Source organism: Hyla sarda, chromosome 2 (genome assembly GCF_029499605.1).
Source record: "Hyla sarda isolate aHylSar1 chromosome 2, aHylSar1.hap1, whole genome shotgun sequence".
NCBI classification, from domain to species: Eukaryota; Metazoa; Chordata; class Amphibia; order Anura; family Hylidae; genus Hyla; species Hyla sarda.
Genome location: NC_079190.1, coordinates 91,443,280 through 91,465,044, shown reverse-complemented (window position 1 = coordinate 91,465,044; position 21,765 = coordinate 91,443,280). Strand labels below are relative to the sequence as shown.

The 21,765-nt window shown below is 45.3% G+C and overlaps 1 protein-coding gene across 1 annotated transcript in view; it reads right to left on the bottom strand.

Annotated features, from left to right (window-relative positions):
• The window catches only part of LOC130357657 (inhibin beta C chain-like), an 80,103-nt gene extending 58,582 nt beyond the window's left edge, over positions 1-21,521 (bottom strand). The window contains exon 1 of the mRNA XM_056560390.1: positions 21,417-21,521. Within this exon, the coding sequence (XP_056416365.1) occupies positions 21,417-21,510 (94 nt within the window). The 5' untranslated portion in view covers positions 21,511-21,521. The remainder of the gene's footprint in view (positions 1-21,416) is intronic.
• Between the last annotated feature and the right edge of the window lie 244 nt (positions 21,522-21,765).

Below are 21,765 nucleotides of genomic sequence, written 5' to 3'. Positions count from 1 at the left end.
ATTTAGTTCCGAACGCTGGGTGCAGGCTTCCGTGGACACCACGCCCCCTTGCATTGAAGGGGCGGGGCATGATGTCACGCCTTGCCCCCTCAATGCAAGTCTATGGGAGGGGGTGTGACGGTCATCATGCCCCCTTCCCATAAACTTGCATTGAGGGGTGGGGCATGAAATCACAAGGGGGCAGGGTGAATAAGGACGCCCGCACCCAGCGTTCGGAACTTAATGTTCCGGACACTGGGGAGCGGAGTACCCCTTTAATATAATATTCTTAAGTCATGAGAACTTTGTTACCCCCCTTGGCTGATTATTATTTTTTTTTTATAATCCCTTTCATGGACCTTAATGTTTAAAGGCCTTTATTTTCCTCAAAAGAGAGATTTGGGGGGGGTCTTCTGGGTACCTTAGAGCTTTGACCTCCTTCAAAACCTCACATTGAAAGAGGTCCAAGCTGCTACCTGGGGACAGTGGGGGGCAAAAGTAAGATTTCACACCTCTAGTGAAAACTGCGTCTAACAAAAAATCTGAATCAGGGGTTCAATGTTCCCTCCTAACAATTCTGTTAAGGTGGTTTTCAACTTGCTTTTTTATTGTTTTTAACATTGCACAGTTTACAATGTAAAATATGTATATAAAAAAAACAGATAAAAGCCGCAAAAGAGAGAGACAGACTCATTGCCAAAGAGAGTAAAACTAACCCCAAAATGTTCTAACCCCAAAACTATATAAATAGCAAAAAGGTCAAAAATTTAAGTGTAGGCTCTTTAAAAAATGATGAGGAAGAAATTATAAACGGGGATTAGAAAAAAGCAAATATATTAAGCAAATTCTACTCCACTGTATTCACCGAGGAAAATGAAATGCCAGGTCAAATACAGCGAGATAAGGTAAACCCCCCATTACAGGTCACCTGTCTAACCCAGGAAGAAGTACAGTGCCGCCTACAAAAAATCAAAATAGACAAATCACCAGGTCTAGATGGCATTCACCCCAGTGTTTTAAAGAAATTAAGTAATGTATTAGACAGACCCCTATTTTTAATATTCAGGGACTCTATAGTGACAGGGACTGTTCCCCAGGACTGGCGCATGGCAAATGTGCTGCCAATATTTAAAAAAGGGATCAAAAGGTGACCCCGGGAATTATTGACCTGTTAGTTTAACCTCTCTTGTATGTAAATTGTTTGAGGGTTTTCTAAGGGATGCTATTTTGGAGTATCTTGCTAAAAATAAATGTATGACTCCATTTCAGCATGGTTTCATGAGGGATCGGTCCTGTCAAACTAACCTGATTAGCTTTTATGAGGAGGTAAGCTCCAGACTGGACAAGGGGCAATCGCTGGATGTCGTATATCTGGATTTTTCCAAAGCATTTAATATGGTTCCACATAAAAAGGTTGGTGCATAAAATGAGAAGGATTGGGCTGGAGGAGAATGTGTGTAAGTGGGTAAGTAACTGGCTCAGTGATAGGAAACAGAGGGTGGTTATTAATGGTACTTATTCTGAGGGTGACTGTTACTAGTGGGGTACCACAGGGGTCTTTCTTGGGTCCTGTCCTATGTAATATATTCATTAATGACCTTGTAGAGGGGTTGAATAGTAAAGTATCAATCTTTGCAGATAATACTAAACTCTGTAAAGCGGTAAACACAATAGAGGACAGAGCACTGTTACAAATGGATCTGGATAGGTTGGAGGTTTGGGCTGAGAAGTGGCAGATGAGGTTCAACACTGATAAATGCAAGGTTATGCACATGGGGAATAAAAATCCGGGCTGGGATTATGTATTAAATGGGAGAACACTTGTGATGACTGACGTGGAAAAGGACTTGGGGGTCTTAGTTAACAGTAAATTTAGCTGTAGTGCATCAATAGGGGCATAGATGCCCATGACAAGGAAATAATTCTACCGCTGTACAAATCACTAGTCAGACCACACATAGAATACTGTGTACAGTACTGGGCAACAGTGTACAATAAAGATATAGTGGAGCTGGAGAGGGTTCAAAGACGGGCAACCAGGGTAATACGGGGAATGGAAGGACTACAGTACCAAGAAAGATTATCAGAATTGGGGTTATTTAGTTTAGAAAAAAGAAGGCTATGGGGAGACCTAATAACTATGTATAAATACATCAGGGGACAGTACAGAGATCTCTCCCATGATCTATGTATAGCCAAGATTGTATCTATAACAAGGGGGCATTGTCTACGTTTAGAGGAAAGAATGTTTCTACACCAGCACAGACGTGGGTTCTTTACTGTAAGAGCAGTGAAACTGTGGAATTCTCTGCCTGAGGAGGTGGTCATGGTGAACTCTGTAAAAGAGTTAAAAAAGTGGCTGGATGCATTTTTGGAGAACAATAACATCGCTGGTTATGTATACTAGATTTATAGGGACAGAACGTTGATCCAGGGATTTATTCTGATTGCCATATTTGGAGTCGGGAATGAATTTTTACCTCGAGTATGTTTTTTTTTTTTTTTGCCTTCCTCTGGATCAACTCAGTAGGGACTCATTAGGGTTATAGGTTGAACTTGATGGACTCTGGTCTTTTTTTCAACCTTATGAACTATGTTATTATGTTACCGTGTTACACTTGTCTGTTAAAACATACGCCAACGCACACAAGAGCATAGGTATGTAACACCTGCTCCGATGTCAGTGGGGGAGTGGTCCGAGGAAGTGAATGTTGGCACCCCTGAAATTTTTCAAGAAAATTAAGTATTTCTCACAGAAAAGGCTTGTAGTAATACATGTTTTGCTATACACATGTTTATTCCCTTTGTGTGCATTGGAACTAAACCAAAAAAGGGAGGAAAAAGGTTAATTGGACATAATGTCACTCCAAACTCCAAAAATGGGCTGGACATAATTACTGGCACCCTTAACTTAATATTTGGTTGCACACCCTTTGGAAAAAGTAACTGAAATCAGTCGCTTCCTATAACCATCAATAAGCTTCTTACACCTCTCAGACGGAATGTTGTACCACTCTTCCTTTGCAAACTGCTCCAGGTCTCTCTTATTGGAAGAGCGCCTTTTCCCAACAGCAATTTTAAGATCTCTCCACAGGTGTTCAATGGGATTTAGATCTGGACTCATTGCTGGCCACTTGAGAACTCAGAGCTTTGTTGCCATCCACTTCTGGGTGCTTTTTGACGTATGTTTGGCTGTACAGTGCGACCCGAAATCCGTTGGTAAACCTCAGATTTCATGATGCCTTGCACACATTCAAGGCACCTAGTGCCATAGGCAGCAAAACAACCCCAAAACATCATTGAACCTCCACCATATTTCACTGTAGGTATTGTGTTCTTTTCTTTGTAGGCCTCATTCCATTTCGGTAAACAGTAGAATGATGTGCTCTATCTTGGTCTCATCTGTCCACAAGATTTTTTCCCAGAAGGATTTTGGCTTACTCAAGTTCATTTTGGCAAAATGTAGTCTTGCTTTTTTATGTTTCTGTGTCAGCATTGGGGCCCTCCTGGGTCTCCTGCCATAGCGTTTCATTTCATTTACATGTCAACGGATAGTTCGTGCTGACACTGATGCTCCCTGCGCAAACTTCTTGATAATGTTGCGCACTGTGGACAAAGGCAAATCTAGATCTCTGGAGATGGACTTGTAATCTTGAGATTGCTGATATTTTTCCATAGTTTTGGTTCTCAAGTCCTCTTTCTGTTGTCCATGCTTATTGTGGCACACACGGACACACAATGCAAAGACTAAGTGAAATTCTCTCCTTTTTATCTGCTTTCAGGTGTGATTTTTATTTTGCCCACAGCTGTTACTTGCCCCAGGTGAGTTTAAAGGAGCATCACATGCTTGAAACAATCTTATTCTTCCACAATTTTGAAAGGGTGCCAATAATTTTGTCCAGCCCATTTTTGGAGTTTGGTGGGACACTATGTCCAATTTGCTTTTTTTTTCTCTCTTTTTTGGTTTTGTTCCAATACACACTAAGGGAATAAACATGTGTATAGCAAAACTTGCTTTACTGCAATCCTTTTCTGTGAGAAATACTTAATTTTCTAGAAAAATTTCAGGGGTGCCAACATTTACGGCCATGACTGTAGCTATCACCGCCAGCGTGGATGGTGTCCGTGCTCTCCCTTTGCCATGTATGTATTTTTGTACTTTCATTGAATAAACCTTACCTTCGCATCTGAAATCTGGTGAGTGCCAGATATCTTCTTTTATATATGTCTATGGTATAAATATTTTAAACACCTGACAGCCATGTGAAATGGATTTGTCATAATGGTGTGTAAAGGTTAAGAGAGGTGTGCACTTGTTATCACTTTTTTCATAGAATTTTTAATGTTTTTCTCAATTTTTTTTAAATATATAGTTTTTTTTATTTACATTTGACTTATGTCTTTTACAACTCACTCAATTTTTATTTCATTACAGGAGTTATCCCACAAATCAATCAAAATGTAACATGTCAGAACACATCACACATATTTACTATACGTACTCTGCATTGATGGTATGCATAAGCAGTCTGTTTCAGTCTGCACCAAATCCACAGCATCAGTAGAACGATCCCTCCTTGATAGCAGGCTATTTTTATTACTTTTATTTTACTTTTATATGTTATATATTACTTACATTCGACTCTAGACTGTGTTATCTCCTGGTCTTAAAATTTTAGGTATTTTCACGTTAGAATTTATCCCTCTGTTGAATGGATACTTTAGCATCCTGTCAGAATGGGATGCTGATCTGTCCAATGAGAGGCATAGGCCTGCAACTTAAAGGGGTATTCCAGGCCAAAACTATTTTTTATATATCAACTGGCTCTGGAAAGTTAAACAGATTTGTAAATTACTTCTATTAAAAAATCTTAATCCTTCCAATAGTTATTAGCTTCTGAAGTTGAGTTGTTGTTTTCTGTCTAACTGCTCTCTGATGACTCACGTCCCGGGAGCTGTGCAGTTCCTATGGGGATATTCTCCCATCATGCACAGCTCCCGGGACGTGACATCATCATTGAGCAGTTAGACAGAAAACTTCAGAAGCTAATAACTATTGGAAGGATTAAGATTTTTTAATAGAAGTAATTTACAAATCTGTTTAACTTTCTGGAGCCAGTTGATATATATAAAAAAAGGTTTTGCCTGGAATACCCCTTTAAAGCAACTCATGATGTGAGCACATCTTAAGTTGAATTTCCCTAGTATTGGCATCAAAAAAGAAACTGAGCTGAGAGAGTATAAAAAACCAATAATTTTTTTTTCTATATTTAATTTCTTATACAGTACCCAAATAAATATTCTGGTATCAGCAAATTAATGTTATGCATGTTATGTATACTTTCTATATCTATTTCTACTCTGCCTCCAGTCATTCAATATGAACAACTGTGTTTGGACAAATTTCTTTTTTTCTATCCAAATGTCAGAGATAGACTGGTTGCTAGGAACACACTGACCGACAATCTTTGAGTAAAGAGCTGTGGCTGTCAACGGGGTATCACTAGCAGTCGCTAGTCTTTCTTATAGTCTTAAACTCGCCATGTCAAGGTTAGATAAATACTGTGGTGTCAGGCAAAAAAGGTTAAAACAACAGGAAACAAGCTATTCCATCTAACATTACAACAATAATACAAGTGGATATACAAAACTTTGTAATATAAATTATTAGACATAAATGCCTTTATCTCTACTTAACGGACTCCTTACCTGCTTCTACTGCTTCTAAACTCATTGAAAAATAATCAGCTCACTGCAAATAAAAGTATATGCAGAAATAATGGGGAGAAACAGAGATTCACACCTTAGACTACTCAGAATTGCTCTGTAATGTTCCCTATGATGCTGTTAAGGTGTACCAGAGATGCATTGGGGCAGGATCCTCTTGTGTGGGTGTGTGTGTTTGTGTGTGTGTGTGTGTGTGTGTGTGTGTGTGTGTGAAGTGCATAGGAGACTTCAAAGTAGCTTTCCTTTAACAACTAGCTCATCGACAACTTTAATTTAAAAAGAGATCTTGCAAAGTGGAGAAAACAATCCATATTCATGATTTATAATGGTCAGGTACGATGCTACTCCTTGTGACCACAAATATGACACCTTATACTTTAAACATACTTACAACTAGTATGCTTTAGGGCCAATTCACATGTACAGTGTGCTGCGCATATTTGAAGTTGTGTTCACTCATTTAGTTTACATTGAAATCTGCAGCATAAAATTTACAGCATCAAATCTTGTGCATCAAATATGCTCAGGATACTGTAAGTATGAATATACCCTAAATTAATATTTTTATTTTTAAAAATTTAGCTTTATAGAAAGCAATATTAATAAATTGGCCACATAATTTATTTAAAATTATTTGTTAAAAAAAGGAAAAATAAACTGCTATCATGTAACATGAAATCAACTACTTAGCAGTTAATTTTGATTTGTAGATTAATAAGATAGAATAATAACCCTTTGTAATAGCGATATGTCCTTCAGTACCATGGACAAGGTATTTCATAAAAGTAATACTTAGAATGAACTGTAAATAAATAATATTACATTGTATGTCTATAAACAACTATAATACGTACACTGGCCGGCATTTATTATTGTAGGTGTAAGTGAAGCATTTTTCTACACCTCTATTTTGTGTGCTGGTAACATGTAAGAGCACCAATTTTATTAACCCCTTAAGGACTCAGGGTTTTTCCGTTTTTGCACTTTCGTTTTTTCCTCCTTACCTTTTTAAAATCATAACCCTTTCAAATTTCCACCTAAAAATCCATATTATGGCTTATTTTTTGCGTCACCAATTCTACTTTGCAGTGACATTAGTAATTTTACCCAAAAATGCACGGAGAAACGGAAAAAAAAATCATTGTGCGACAAAATCGAAAAAAAAAACGCCATTTTGTAACTTTTGGGGGCTTTCGTTTCTACGCAGTGCATATTTCGGAAAAAATTACACCTTATCATTATTCTGTAGGTCCATACGGTTAAAATGATACCCTACTTATATAGGTTTGATTTTGTCGCACTTCTGGAAAAAATCATAACTACATGCAGGAAAATTTATATGTTTAAAAATGTCACCTTCTGACCCCTATAACTTTTTTATTTTTCCACGTACGGGGCGGTATGAGGACTCATTTTTTGCACCGTGATCTGAAGTTTTTATTGGTGTGATTTTTGTTTTGATCTGACTTTTTGATCACTTTTTATTCATTTTTTAATGTTATAAAAAGTTACCAAAATACGCTTTTTTGGACTTTGGAATTTTTTTGCGCGTACGCCATTGACCGTACGGCTTAATTAATGATATATTTTTATAGTTCAGACATTTACGCACGCGGCAATACCACATATGTTTATTTTTATTTTTTTTTACACGGTTTTATTTTTTTTATGGGAAAAGGGGGGTGATTCAAACTTTTATTAGGGAAGGGGTTAAATGACCTTTATCAACACTTTTTTTTACTTTTTTTTTGCAGTGTTATAGGTCCCATAGGGACCTATAACACTGCACACACTGATCTCTCATCCTGATCACAGGCGTGTATTAACACGCCTGTGATCAGCATTATCGGCGCTTGACTGCTCCTGCCTGGATCTCAGGCACGGAGCAGTCATTCGTCGATCGGACACCGAGGAGGCAGGTAAGAGCCCTCCCGGTGTCCGATCAGCTGTTCGGGACGCCGCGATTTCACCGCGGCGGTCCCGAACAGCCCGACTGAGCAGCCGGGATACTTTCAGTTTCACTTTAGAAGCGGCGGTCAGCTTTGACCGCCGCTTCTAAAGGGTTAATACCGCACATCGCCGCGATCGGCGATGTGTGGTATTAGCCGCGGGTCCCGGCCGTTGATTAGCGCCGGGACCCACGCGATATGATGCGGGATCGCGGCGCGATCCCGCTTCATATCGCGGGAGCCGGCGCAGGACGTAAATATCTGTAAATACTGTCACCAACTTTATTTTTTTGATATGTTGTAGTACTTATGTACAACATATCTGTAATATATTTTCATTATTTATTTTTTCATTTTCAGGGTGAATTTTACGTTTGAAAACCGGCCACTAGGGGTCTACCTCCTAGTGGCCGGCTGCAGCACGGCGTGACATCACGCCTGAATTCGGACCGATTGCGGCCGGGCAATCAGTCCTAATTCATTTACACTGCGCTCGCTCCCTGCCTGTCAATCAGACAGGCGGGAGCGAGCGCATTGGCTCCCCGGCCACTGGCTGGGAGGCCACTCCTCCCGCACATTTCGTCGCCGCCGCTGCCCCTGCACGCCCGCTGCCGGACTCTGCAGTATCAGTAAGTATGTTTATTAATGATTATTTATTCATTTATGTTTAGGGGGGTTGGTGGTTATAACGGGGTTTGGAGGAGAGCGGGGTTCCGGGTTTCAGAACTGCAACTCCCAGCATGCCCTGACAGCCAATAGATGTCAGGGCAAGCTTGGAGTCGTAGTGGTGAAACAGCTGGAGGCACCCTGTGTAGATGAACTAAGGGCGGAAGTCGGCCCCAGCAGGCATCAGTGACGTGGTGCCTGCTGGGGAAGTCTGCCTGGTAGTGAGCACACTACCAGGCAGACAAAAAGTTATTTTTAATATAGTAAAAAAAAAAAAAAAAAAAAAAAAAAAAAAGCAGGGAGGGGGTTAGGGATAGATAGGCAATAGGCAGGGACAGAAATAAAATATGTATAATGGTGGGAGCTACCCTTTAAATGGTCCCAGATACTCATTTTTGTGCAGGTACTCATTTTCTGAAATTTCTCTCTTCACATACACCAAAAAGCTAAGCTAAATCTGGGCTGGTGTAGTTTAGAGACTTTTCAGTGGCTTTGCGCTTTTCTTTTTGCATCTTTTCACAAAAAGGCGCAGTTCATAAAACCTGTCCATATCATGCGTATTGCCAAAATCAGTGGATTACAACTCAAAATCAGCAGAAATGTGTAAACCAAAAGGTGCAAAAAAGGAGAAAAAAGGACACTTGTGGCAAAATAGCGCCAAATATAGACAGAAAAAAAAGTAAACACAATGATAAATGCCGGCCAATATGTTGTTAGCTTGTGGATGCAATGCATTGTGAGAAACAAAGTTGTCTTATAGTAAGATTCTCTTTGTTTCCCATAGTAATCAATCACAGCTAAGTTTTTATTTCTCATATTGCTCTGGGAAAAGGAAGACAAGCTCTAGATCTTACGTTAAGGCTATATTTACACTGTCTAATATTTAGTTGTATTTTTTTATTTTACGCATGCATTTTCTGCCTTAGGCAGCAAAAATGTAGCCATATTTCTATCAGATTACGGCCAAAAAATGGTCTCATGAAATAAAATAGGCCACAAATTTTACACTGTGTGAACATAGCCTAAAACAGCTTGATACATTGCTCCAAATGTTTAACAGTCAAACTATGAAGCTTTTATTGATACATAAACATCGCTTCCAACAATGTAACAAAAGTGGTCCGTAGACCGATATAACATAACATGAAATACAGTGATACACATAAGTAATATAAGTTCAGGTCGGCATCCCCCAGAGACGTGAGTGAGACTAAAGGCAGCTAAGCACAATCACAGGCCGACACCCAAACAGAGTTACCGAGTAGCGGCAATCAGTAAAGTGATAAGCAAAAATATCAGGGCTATGTGTAGAGGATAACCATGGTTCCCGTATTGTATGAACGTTTTCCACCATATCATCTCGAATTGTGGACAATTTTTCACAGAGCATTATAAGGTTTATTCTAGAGATTACAGTCCCAATATGGAGACCCGGCTGCTTCCACTGTGAGACAATATGGATCCTGGCTGCCATCAGGATGTGTTGCGCAAGTCTAAACGGTTTATAGCGCATCCTGTTTGCCTGCTTCCTAGGAGGCAGAAGGCAGGCGTCCTCGGAACTCGAATAGGTAGAATAGAATCAAGAAGGTCAAGCACCTGCGACCAAAAGGTCGAGACTACAGGACAGGACCACTAAGTATGGTAAAATGTACCTAGCATACCACATGACCGAAAGCAAAGTGGTGATACAGTGGGGTAAATAGAATGTAACCGTACAGGGACCAGATAAGTCCTATGGAGGACCTTCAAAGCCTTTCCATCAAGGACACCTGCCAACTACCTCGGCTTAATGCAGTGCAGATATCCCTTCACTGAGACGGTGAGAGAACCATGTGGAGATCAGATTCCCAGGCCTGCATATATTTCAATTTTGTATCAGATGGGGGTGCATTAAGATGGGAGTATAATAAAGATAATAGACCAGGGAGGTGAGGTGTGTACAGATCGCGGGCTTCAAAGAAGGTGGGGCGAATAGTGCATGAAGTACGCACCTGTGTGCGGAGAAAAGAGAATATCTTGTGAGCCCTAAAGAGTTCAGCATGAGGGACAGAACGAGATAAGGTGAAGGACATGAGAGAAGGAAGTGTATGAGAGACCAGAAACTCAATGAGGTCAGGCCTGGGGGAAATAGAGGATTGGATAAAATAGGTAGCAGCGGAGAGATAGGAGATTGGAGGCAGAACTTAAAGCGAACCTGACGCCAGAGAGACAACGAATATAGGGCTACAAGGGCTGATGAGGGCAACAGAGTAGAGACATGACAGGAGGACCACATGAGCGCTGTATATGAGTACGGGGCAAGCATGGAATTTTCTAGAAAGGCCCATTTTGGGGCCCCCGAGGAGATGTGAACCAGAGCCAGTTGTGCGATAATAATACTTCAAAAGGTTTGGGACTGAGAGGCCTTTTATGGTATTACATCACCGTTCTAGCAATACGTGGTTTTTTATGAGCCCAGATGTAAGCAAAAATATCCTTCTGCAGCCCAATCAAATCAGATTTGACAATAGGTATCGGGAGTGATCGGAAGAGGTACAATAAGCGGGGCAATATGACCATCTTAATTACAGTGACTCTGCCCATCCAAGACAGATAGGGATAATTCCATTGTGCCAGGTCCGCTCGGACAGAGCGGTAAAGGGGGATGTAGTTACATGCATATAAAGAGCGTAGGGAGGGAGTAAGGGTGATACCAAGGTAAGAGAGGCCTTGTGAGGAAGTCTTAAAGCCGAAGTTGAGGGAAATTAGATGTTGTAAGGGTAGTGGGACATTACAGTAGATAATTTCAGATTTATTCACAATAACAGTAAAGCCTGAGCAGGCCGAACAGAGAAAAGATTGGGCAAAGAATTCAGGGGCTCCGTCAGTGTTAAGAGAAGATCATCTGCAAACAGATTAACCTTATATTCAGAGGAATGCACAGTTAAACCCCATATATTGAGATTGTGCCGGATCAGAGCCGCCAGAGGCTCCATCACCAATGCAAAGAGTGTCGGAGAGAGAGGGCAACCCTGGCGGGTTCCCCTTCGAATCCCCAGGGACTGGGGGGCCATGGAGGGTAATTTTAGGAAGGCTGTGGGGGGAAGAATATAAGTGATGGAGGATCTTAACAAAGGGGCCTGAGAACCCAAACATTGAAAGCACCGCAAACAGATACTGCCATGAGACACAATCAAATGCCTTTTTTATATCCAATGATAAAATCGAGAGGGGTATTGAAGAAGCATTTGCGCAGTGAATTAAATTGAGTACTTTTCTAATATTGTCAGGTGCCTGGCATCCAGGTACGAAACTGTCACGATGCCGGCTGGCAGGAGGTGGATCCTCTGTGCCAGAGAGGGATTGGCGTGGACCGTGCTAGTGGACCGGTTCTAAGTTACTACTGGTGTTCACCAGAGCCCGCCGCAAAGCGGGATGGTCTTGCTGCGGCGGTAGTAACCAGGTCGTATCCACTAGCAACGGCTCAACCTCTCTGACTGCTGAAGATAGGCGCGGTACAAGGGAGTAGACAAAAGCAAGGTCGGACGTAGCAGAAGGTCGGGGCAGGCAGCAAGGATCGTAGTCAGGGGCAACGGCAGGAGGTCTGGAACACAGGCTAGGAACACACAAGGGAACGCTTTCACTAGGCACAAGGGCAACAAGATCCGGCGAGGGAGTGCAGGGGAAGTGAGGTATACATAGGGAGTGCACAGGTGAAGACACTAATTGGAACCACTGCGCCAATCAGTGGCCCTTTAAATCGCAGAGACCCGGCGCGCGCGTCCTAGGGAGCGGGGCCGCGCGCGCCGGGACAGGACCGAGGGAGAGCGAGTCAGGTACGGAAGCCGGGGTGCGCATCGCGAGCGGGCGCCACCCGCATCGCGAATCGCATCCCGGCTGGAGGCGGTATCGCAGCGCACCCGGTCAGTGGATCTGACCGGGGCGCTGCCGTAGCGAGGATGTTGCGAGCGCTCCGGGGAGGAGCGGGGACCCGGAGCGCTCGGCGTAACAGTACCCCCCCCCCCCTTGGGTCTCCCCCTCTTCTTAGAGCCTGAGAACCTGAGGACCAGACTTTTATCTAGGATATTGTCCTCAGGTTCCCAGGATCTCTCTTCAGGACCATAGCCCTCCCAGTCCACTAAAAAAAAGTTTTTCCTCTGACCTTTTTGGAGGCCAGTATCTCCTTTACGGTGAAGATGTCTGAAGAACCGGAGACAGGAGTAGGAGAAATAAGTTTGGGAGAGAAACGGTTGATGATGAGTGGTTTAAGAAGAGAGACATGAAAGGCATTAGGGATACGAAGAGGAAGGAGGAAGAAGAAGTTTGTAAGAGACAGGATTAATTTGGCACAAGATTTTGAAAGGACCAAGATAGCGTGGTCCCAATTTGTAGCTGGGAACACGGAAGCGGACATATTTAGCGGAGAGCCATACCTTGTCTCCGGGAGAAAAAATGGGGGGAGCTCTTCTTTTCTTATCAGCAAACTTCTTCATGCGTGATGAAGCCTGTAAGAGAGAATTTTGGGTCTCTTTCCATATGGTGGAAAGATCACGAGTTATTTCATCCACAGCGGGCAAACCAGAGGGCAAGGGAGTAGGGAGGGGGGGAAGAGGGTGACGGCCGTACACCACGAAAAATGGGGATTTGGAAGAAGATTCAGAGACTCTGAAGTTGTACGAGAATTCGGCCCATGGAAGAAGATCTGCCCAGTCATCCTGGCGGGAGGAAACAAAATGCCGTAAATAATCACCCAGGACCTGGTTAATTCTTTCTACTTGCCCATTGGATTGAGGATGATAAGCAGAAGAAAAGTTTAATTTAATCTTGAGTTGTTTACAGAGAGCCCTCCAGAATTTTGACACGAATTGGACGCCTCTATCCGAGACGATCTGCGTGGGCAACCCCGTGAAGACGAAAAATGTGTACAAAAAATTGTTTTGCCAACTGAGGCGCTGAAGGAAGACCAGGAAGAGGAATAAAATGTGCCATCTTGGAAAATCGATCAACGACCACCCAAACAACAGTGTTGCCACGGGATGGGGGTAAGTCTGTAATAAAGTCCATACCAATCAGAGACCAAGGCTGTTCGGGGACAGGCAGAGGATGAAGAAGACCAGCAGGCTTCTGGCGAGGAGTCTTATCCCGGGCACAGACAGTGCAGGCCCGCACAAAATCAACAACATCCGTTTCCAGAGTCGGCCACCAATAGAAACGAGAGATAAGTTGCAAGGATTTCTTGATGCCCGCATGGCCTGCGAGATGGGAGGAGTGACCCCATTTGAGGATTCCGAGGCGTTGGCGTGGAGAGACGAAGGTCTTCCCTGGAGGAGTTTGCCTGATGGAGGCTGGAGAAGTGGAGATCAGGCAGTCAGGAGGAATGATGTGTTGCGGAGAGAGCTCTACTTCCGAGGCATCCGAGGAACGAGATAGAGCATCGGCCCTAATGTTCTTATCGGCAGGGCGAAAGTGAATTTCAAAATTAAACCGGGCAAAGAACAGAGACCACCTGGCCTGGCGAGGGTTCAGCCGTTGGGCAGACTGGAGATAGGAGAGATTCTTGTGATCGGTGTAAATAATAACTGGAAATTTTGATCCCTCCAGCAGATGTCTCCATTCCTCAAGTGCTAATTTAATGGCCAGTAGCTCTCGATCCCCGATGGAGTAGTTCCTCTCCGCCGGAGAGAAGGTCCTAGAAAAAAACCCACAAGTAACAGCATGCCCAGAAGAATTTTTTTGTAGAAGAACCGCTCCAGCTCCTACTGAGGAGGCATCAACCTCCAATAGGAAGGGTTTAGATGGGTCAGGTCTGGAGAGCACGGGAGCAGAAGAAAAGGCAGACTTGAGCCGTTTAAAGGCGTCTTCCGCTTGAGGAGGCCATGACTTAGGATTGGCATTCTTCTTGGTTAAAGCCACGATAGGAGCCACAATGGTGGAAAAATGTGGAATAAATTGTCTGTAATAATTGGCGAACCCCAAAAAACGTTGGATAGCACGGAGTCCGGAGGGGCGTGGCCAATCTAAGACGGCAGAGAGTTTGTCTGGGTCCATTTGTAGTCCCTGGCCAGAGACCAAGTATCCTAGGAAAGGAAGAGATTGACATTCAAACAGACATTTCTCCATTTTGGCATAAAGTTGATTGTCTCGAAGTCTCTGAAGAACCATGCGGACATGCTGGCGGTGTTCTTCTAGGTTGGCAGAAAAAATCAGAATATCGTCCAGATACACAACAACACAGGAATATAAGAGATCACGAAAAATTTCATTAACAAAGTCTTGGAAGACGGCAGGGGCGTTGCACAGGCCAAAGGGCATGACCAGATACTCAAAGTGTCCATCTCTAGTGTTAAATGCCGTTTTCCATTCGTCCCCCTCCCTGATGCGGATGAGATTATAAGCACCTCTTAAGTCCAGTTTGGTAAAGATGTGGGCACCTTGGAGGCGATCAAAGAGTTCAGAGATAAGAGGTAGAGGGTAGCGGTTCTTTACCGTGATTTTATTAAGTCCGCGGTAGTCAATGCAAGGACGTAGGGAGCCATCTTTTTTGGACACAAAGAAAAATCCAGCTCCGGCAGGAGAGGAGGATTTGCGGATAAACCCCTTTTTTAAATTTTCCTGGATGTACTCGGACATAGCAAGAGTCTCTGGGGCGGACAGAGGATAAATTCTGCCCCGGGGTGGAGTAGTGCCCGGGAGGAGGTCAATAGGACAGTCATAAGGCCTGTGAGGAGGTAGAGTCTCAGCTTGTTTCTTGCAAAATACGTCAGCATAGTCCATATAGGCCTTAGGGAGACCGGTTACAGGGGGAACCACAGGGTCACGGCAGGGAGTACTGGGAACCGGTTTAAGGCAGTCCTTGAAACAAGAGGTACCCCAGCTCTTGATCTCCCCTGTGGACCAATCCAGGGTTGGGGAATGGCGTTGAAGCCACGGTAGTCCAAGGAGAATTTCGGAAGTGCAATTGGGGAGGACCAAAAACTCAATTTTTTCATGATGAGGTCCGATGCACATTAGGAGGGGCTCCGTGCGGTAACGTATGGTACAGTCCAATCTTTCATTGTTAACACAATTGATGTAGAGGGGTCTGGCGAGACTGGTCACTGGGATGTTGAACCTGTTGATGAGAGAGGCCAAAATAAAGTTTCCTGCAGATCCGGAATCCAAGAAGGCCATAGTAGAGAAGGAGAAGGTAGATGCAGATATCCGCACAGGCACAGTAAGACGTGGAGAAGCAGAGTTGACATCAAGGACTGTCTCACTTTTGTGCGGAGTCAGCGTGCGTCTTTCCAGGCGGGGAGGACGGATAGGACAATCCTTCAGGAAGTGTTCGGTACCGGCACAGTACAGGCAGAGATTCTCCATGCGGCGTCGTGTCCTCTCTTGAGGTGTCAGGCGAGACCGGTCAACTTGCATAGCCTCCACGGCGGGAGGCACAGGAACGGATTGCAGAGGACCAGAGGAGAGAGGAGCCGGGGAGAAAAAACGCCTTGTGCGAACAAAGTCCATATCCTGGCGGAGCTCCTGACGCCTTTCGGAAAAACGCATGTCAATGCGAGTGGCAAGATGAATGAGTTCATGTAGATTAGCAGGAATTTCTCGTGCGGCCAGAACATCTTTAATGTTGCTGGATAGGCCTTTTTTAAAGGTTGCGCAGAGGGCCTCATTATTCCAGGATAGTTCAGAAGCAAGAGTACGGAATTGTATGGCGTACTCGCCAACGGAAGAATTACCCTGGACCAGGTTCAGCAGGGCAGTCTCAGCAGAAGAGGCTCGGGCAGGTTCCTCAAAGACACTACGAATTTCCGAGAAGGAGTGTACAGAGGCAGTGACGGGGTCATTGCGGTCCCAGAGCGGTGTGGCCCATGACAGAGCTTTTCCAGACAGAAGGCTGACTACGAAAGCCACCTTAGACCTTTCAGTAGGAAACTGGTCCGACATCATCTCCAAGTGCAGGGAACATTGTGAAAGAAAGCCACGGCAAAACTTAGAGTCCCCATCAAATTTATCCGGCAAGGATAGTCGTAGGCCTGAAGCGGCCACTCGCTGCGGAGGAGGTGCAGGAGCTGGCGGAGGAGATGATTGCTGAAGCTGTGGTAGTAGCTGCTGTAGCATCACGGTCAGTTGAGACAGCTGGTGGCCTTGTTGCGCTATCTGTTGTGACTGCTGGGCGACCACCGTGGTGAGGTCGGCGACAACTGGCAGAGGTACTTCAGCGGGATCCATGGCCGGATCTACTGTCACGATGCCGGCTGGCAGGAGGTGGATCCTCTGTGCCAGAGAGGGATTGGCGTGGACCGTGCTAGTGGACCGGTTCTAAGTTACTACTGGTGTTCACCAGAGCCCGCCGCAAAGCGGGATGGTCTTGCTGCGGCGGTAGTAACCAGGTCGTATCCACTAGCAACGGCTCAACCTCTCTGACTGCTGAAGATAGGCGCGGTACAAGGGAGTAGACAAAAGCAAGGTCGGACGTAGCAGAAGGTCGGGGCAGGCAGCAAGGATCGTAGTCAGGGGCAACGGCAGGAGGTCTGGAACACAGGCTAGGAACACACAAGGGAACGCTTTCACTAGGCACAAGGGCAACAAGATCCGGCGAGGGAGTGCAGGGGAAGTGAGGTATACATAGGGAGTGCACAGGTGAAGACACTAATTGGAACCACTGCGCCAATCAGTGGCGCAGTGGCCCTTTAAATCGCAGAGACCCGGCGCGCGCGCGCGCCGGGACAGGACCAAGGGAGAGCGAGTCAGGTACGGAAGCCAGGGTGCGCATCGCGAGCGGGCGCCACCCGCATCGCGAATCGCATCCCGGCTGGAGGCGGTATCGCAGCGCACCCGGTCAGTGGATCTGACCGGGGCGCTGCCGTAGCGAGGATGTTGCGAGCGCTCCGGGGAGGAGCGGGGACCCGGAGCGCTCGGCGTAACAGAAACCAACCTGGTCCAGATCAATCAAGGTTGGCAAATATTTGTTTAAGGGGGAGACCAAAATAGAGGTCAATATTTTAGAATCCACATTTATGAGAGATATGGGGTGATAGTTGGTCTTCTGGAGGGGGTCCTTGTGGGGCTTTGGGAGGACAGTTATTAGAGCATCTAGGAACTCACAGGGGAGAGGGGCAGGTGCCATCAGGGAGTTAAATAAAAGAACTAGATTGGGAATAAGCAGTGGGGCAAATTTTTTGTAATACGTGGCTGCGAACCCATCAGGGCCGGGGGAATTCCCCAGTTTAGATATAGCAGCTGAGACCTCCTCTGGGGAGAAAGCGGCATTCAAAGTCTCTCTGGCGTCAGGAGAAAGTTGAGGAAGAGGAATCGGTGAGAGAAAGGTAGTGAGTGAAGACGAGAAAGAGGAGGGGCGTTGAGGTTCAGAGTAAAGAGTTGTGTAGTAAGAAAGGAAGGCCATATAGATCCTATCAGGATGGGAAGTACCTACACCAAGGTGCAGCTGGAGGCTATGTACTCTGTTAATATATGATGTCTTTTTTAGCCTGGACACTAGAAGGCGATCGGGTTTATTAGCGAATTTATAGTACGTTGCCTTAGTCCAACGTAGGGCTCTCTCCACTACCGTGGATTGGAGTGCGTCCAGCTGAGCCCTGGAGCAGGCGAAAGAGATATGGAGAGGGGTCCTGTTGGTGTGCATACGTCAATCTAAGCAACTTAACCTCTAAAGCCCGTTGGGTACCTGTTCTATCACGCTTAATCCCAGTGGCTAAAGAAATGATACGACCCCTAATGAAAGATTTGTGGGCCAGCCACAACAATGAGGATTCAAGGCAGGCTGTACATTAACTGAGAAGTAGGTATTGAGGTCCTCTTCTAGTTGCCGTTTAACTCTAAGCATAGTCATTAGTGACTCATTGACTTGCCATTTGAATGGGAATGAAAGGGGACACATAAAGTTGAAGGCCACCATACCCATATCGTGGTCAGACCACGCAGAGGGGATATGGCGAGCGTAGAGCAATTGAGGCAAAATATGTGTATTGGACAGTACCCAATCTATCCTAGTGTAGTGATGGTGGGCAGGAGAATAATATGAATACCCACGAATAGACCCATTATGCTCCCGCCACACATCCACCAAGGAGTTCTCTGTGAAAAGGGAGGTAAGTAGTCTCTGTTAAGTTCCTGACCTACAAAACGGGGCAGTATTAGAACGGTCTAGCTTACCATTGTAAACCATATTGAAGTCGCCAGCCCAAATCAGAATATCAAAGGTCAGGTGGAGGAATGGGAAGGGAGGAAAGGGAAGGGGGGAAGGGAGGGAAAGGGGCAGTGAGAGGGGGTGACAGGCACCAGGGAAATAAAAAGAGAGAAGGGCATGAAGGGCATGAGCAAGGGTGAAGGGAGGAGAGAAAGATGAGAGAAGAGAAAGGGAGGAGGAAGAGAGGGGAAGATGCAAATAGGGGGTGGAAAGGGGAGAAGGTAGGGAGTGGGGGTGGTGGGGAAAGGGGGATGGGAGAGGGAAGGGATGTGGAAGAGAGGAGGGGAAGAAGAGTGAGTGAAAGGGGGAAAGGAGAGAGAAAAGGGAGGGAAGGGGGGGAAAGAAAGGGAGGGAGGGGAGAGAAAAACAAAGCAGATGTACCAAAAGGACAGAGGGAGAAAGCTGTGGGGCAACTAGAAAATGTCCCGATCTCTACGTGGAGCAACATGGGGCAGTCAATGTAACAGAGCGGCAGTCAAGTGGCCGGTGGCAAGGCTGAGGGCAATAGTACACAGGAGAACGTCCCGAACATGGGATCCTGCAGCCGCCAACAACTCAAACAGTAGAGTCGGGGGTCTCCCATAGCAACCAGGGGGATCATACACAGATATGCTCTTATCAGGATAGCATCCCAACAGTTAAATGCGAGCAGCAAGGAGAAGCATAGTAAATTGCAATATTCTCAGCTCCAGCAATAAAAGGAAAAGTTCTAGTGGCAGGAGGGGACCTCACGGTGGCGTAGCAGGCCTCTGTGACCGGTTATAGGATCGCCGATCCTTGAGTACCGGAGCCCATGTTCTAGTCGGTCGGTTCGGCCTTTGTGGCAGGGGTGGGGGGGTCCACCAAGGCAATTTTGAGGTGAGTAAAAAGGTCCTCGGGTAACGTCTTGACCACATGAGTCCGTCCTTGCAGCTGAAAAGTGAGTGAGAAAGGGAAACCCCAGCGGTACTTCACTCCCTCCTGTTGTAGAGCCAAGGTAACCGGCCTGAACTCCCTGCGGCGGGCCAATGTAGAGGGTGCCAGGTCGGAATACAGGCGGACAGCAGGTGCCATGCCAGGGAGCACGGGGGTATTATTAGCTGCCTGCAGTAAGGTGTCCCGAACCTCTGGATAATGTAATTTCAAGACCTCATCTCTGGGAGTATCAGGGTTTTTGGGCCTAGCGAGGGCCCTATGAATCCTGTCGAACCGGAGCAGTTGCGGCTCGAGCTCTGGCGCCAGGGCAAAAAATAGATCTGAGACAGTCTTACCAAGGTCCACGACCTCCGCCGGGAACCCCCGAAGATGCAAGTTGGCTCGGCGGGATCTATTCTCGAGATCCTAAAGTTTTAATTCCAAAGCCCGGAGATGGTCGGAGTGGTCGTCGAGATCATGGCGGTCAGCCTCCACAGCATCTGTGAGCTTGTCCAGCTTAGCTTCCGTATCCGCCACTCGTCCCAGGTCCTGGATCTCGGTCGAAATGTCCAATACCGCCTTGGCCAGTGAGGTTTGGCCTTGATATTGCGGTACATAGCGGCCGGAGTTAGGTCGGCTGCAGCAGGTGAGTCATCTTCATCAGAATGTTTAGCAGGCGAGAAGGGGTGCCAGGCGGCCATCTTGGAGCTAGGCTCCGCTCTGAAGATGTCTGGAATCAACTGAGAAAGTCCCTGAGATAGCTTCTGATTCCTCTTCCTAGAGGAGTGGGACATGTTCCCCTCCACGTCGAGGTAATTATCTTCCAGGTAGGAGCAACAATTGGCGCAGATAAGGGCTTTCAACCTCCGGTCAGCACGGAGCTCACATCAGGTGCTTCCTATCCGTGAGCCGTGCACATGCGCCTATCTCTCCAAATGTTTACAAGTAGAATTCACTTTTTTTTTTTTTGGGGGGGGGGCTAATCCTTTGCTAAAACCCTTCAGCTCAGCTAATTCCAAGAACCAGCCTTGGATGTGCTATATTCCTACAGTAAAGTGACTTTTTCTTGCATAAATAATGCAAATACTTAATTTTCTAATGCTTGCTTAGTGCACAAGACAAAATTACACATTTTCTTTTTTGCAATGTTGTGCTTATGTTCAGATTTTAATTCATTTTGAAAAAAAGTGATTCATTTCATGTCAGAGGTGTTTGCTTATATAATGTTTATGTCATGAATAATTTTATTAGCTCTTAAGCATGCATGGACATTAAATGACTCTAGGTTTATTTGCTTTTATAATAAATTTAATACAAAAATGCAATAAAAACAGCATTTATTTTTTCCAATTTACAGAATACTGATATACTGTAGCTGCTGCTCAAGCTATAGTCACTGGGGATCTATTTGGATTACACACGTTATAAATATGATGTTTATTTCAGTAATTCAGCAAGACAACAATTGTGCTGGTATTCAATTCACAAAGGGGCTCTGTACAAGTTTATATTTGTTTGCTGTTGTTTTTATTTTTTTTAATAACACTGTTCTACAAATTTTCTATTTTTTTTGTTTCAGAAAAGAAACGTGCCATTTCTTAATGAATTTCACATGCTGAATTCAAATATAATAATTAAATTCGTTATTTGGCTCTAGTTTTCATGCAACGGACATTTTACATTTTACAACTACAGGTAATAAGCAAATAATGCGCCAAAACTTAATACGTATACCGTATATACTCAAGTATAAGCTGAGTTTTTCAGCACGATTTTTCGTGCTGAAAACGCCCCCCTCGGCTTATACTCGAGTGAACTCTCCGCCTGTCAATCTCTTCATCAGTGGTCTTCAACCTGTGGACCTCCAGATGTTGCAAAACTATAACTCCCAGCAAGCTGTCCGGGCATGGCTGTCCGAGCATGCTGGGTGTTGTAGTACTGAAACCTCTGGAGGTCCGCAGGTTGAAGACCACTGTGGCCTTCGTCATCATCCAGCTCCCCCCCCCCTTTTGTTTTGAACTCACCTCCCCTCAGCGAGAAGTTAGGGTGAGCTGGTTCGGGCCATCTATGCTGCAGGGACTGTCCAGTGAGGAGGGTTAGTCGTTGCGGGCTGTCCATTTTCACCGGGGGGGGCCCTCTTCTCCGCGCTTCGGGCCCGGCCCCGGAGTAGTGATGTTGCCTTGACGACGACGCACAGGGACGTTCATGCGCAATGTCCCTGTGCGTCGTCGTCAAGGCAACGTCACTAGCTCCTGGCCCAAAGCACAGAGAAGAGGACACCCCGGTGAAAATGGATAGCCCGCAACGACTAACCTTCCCCACCGGACGGTCCCTGCAGCATAGATGGCCCGGACTAGCTAACCCTAACTTCCC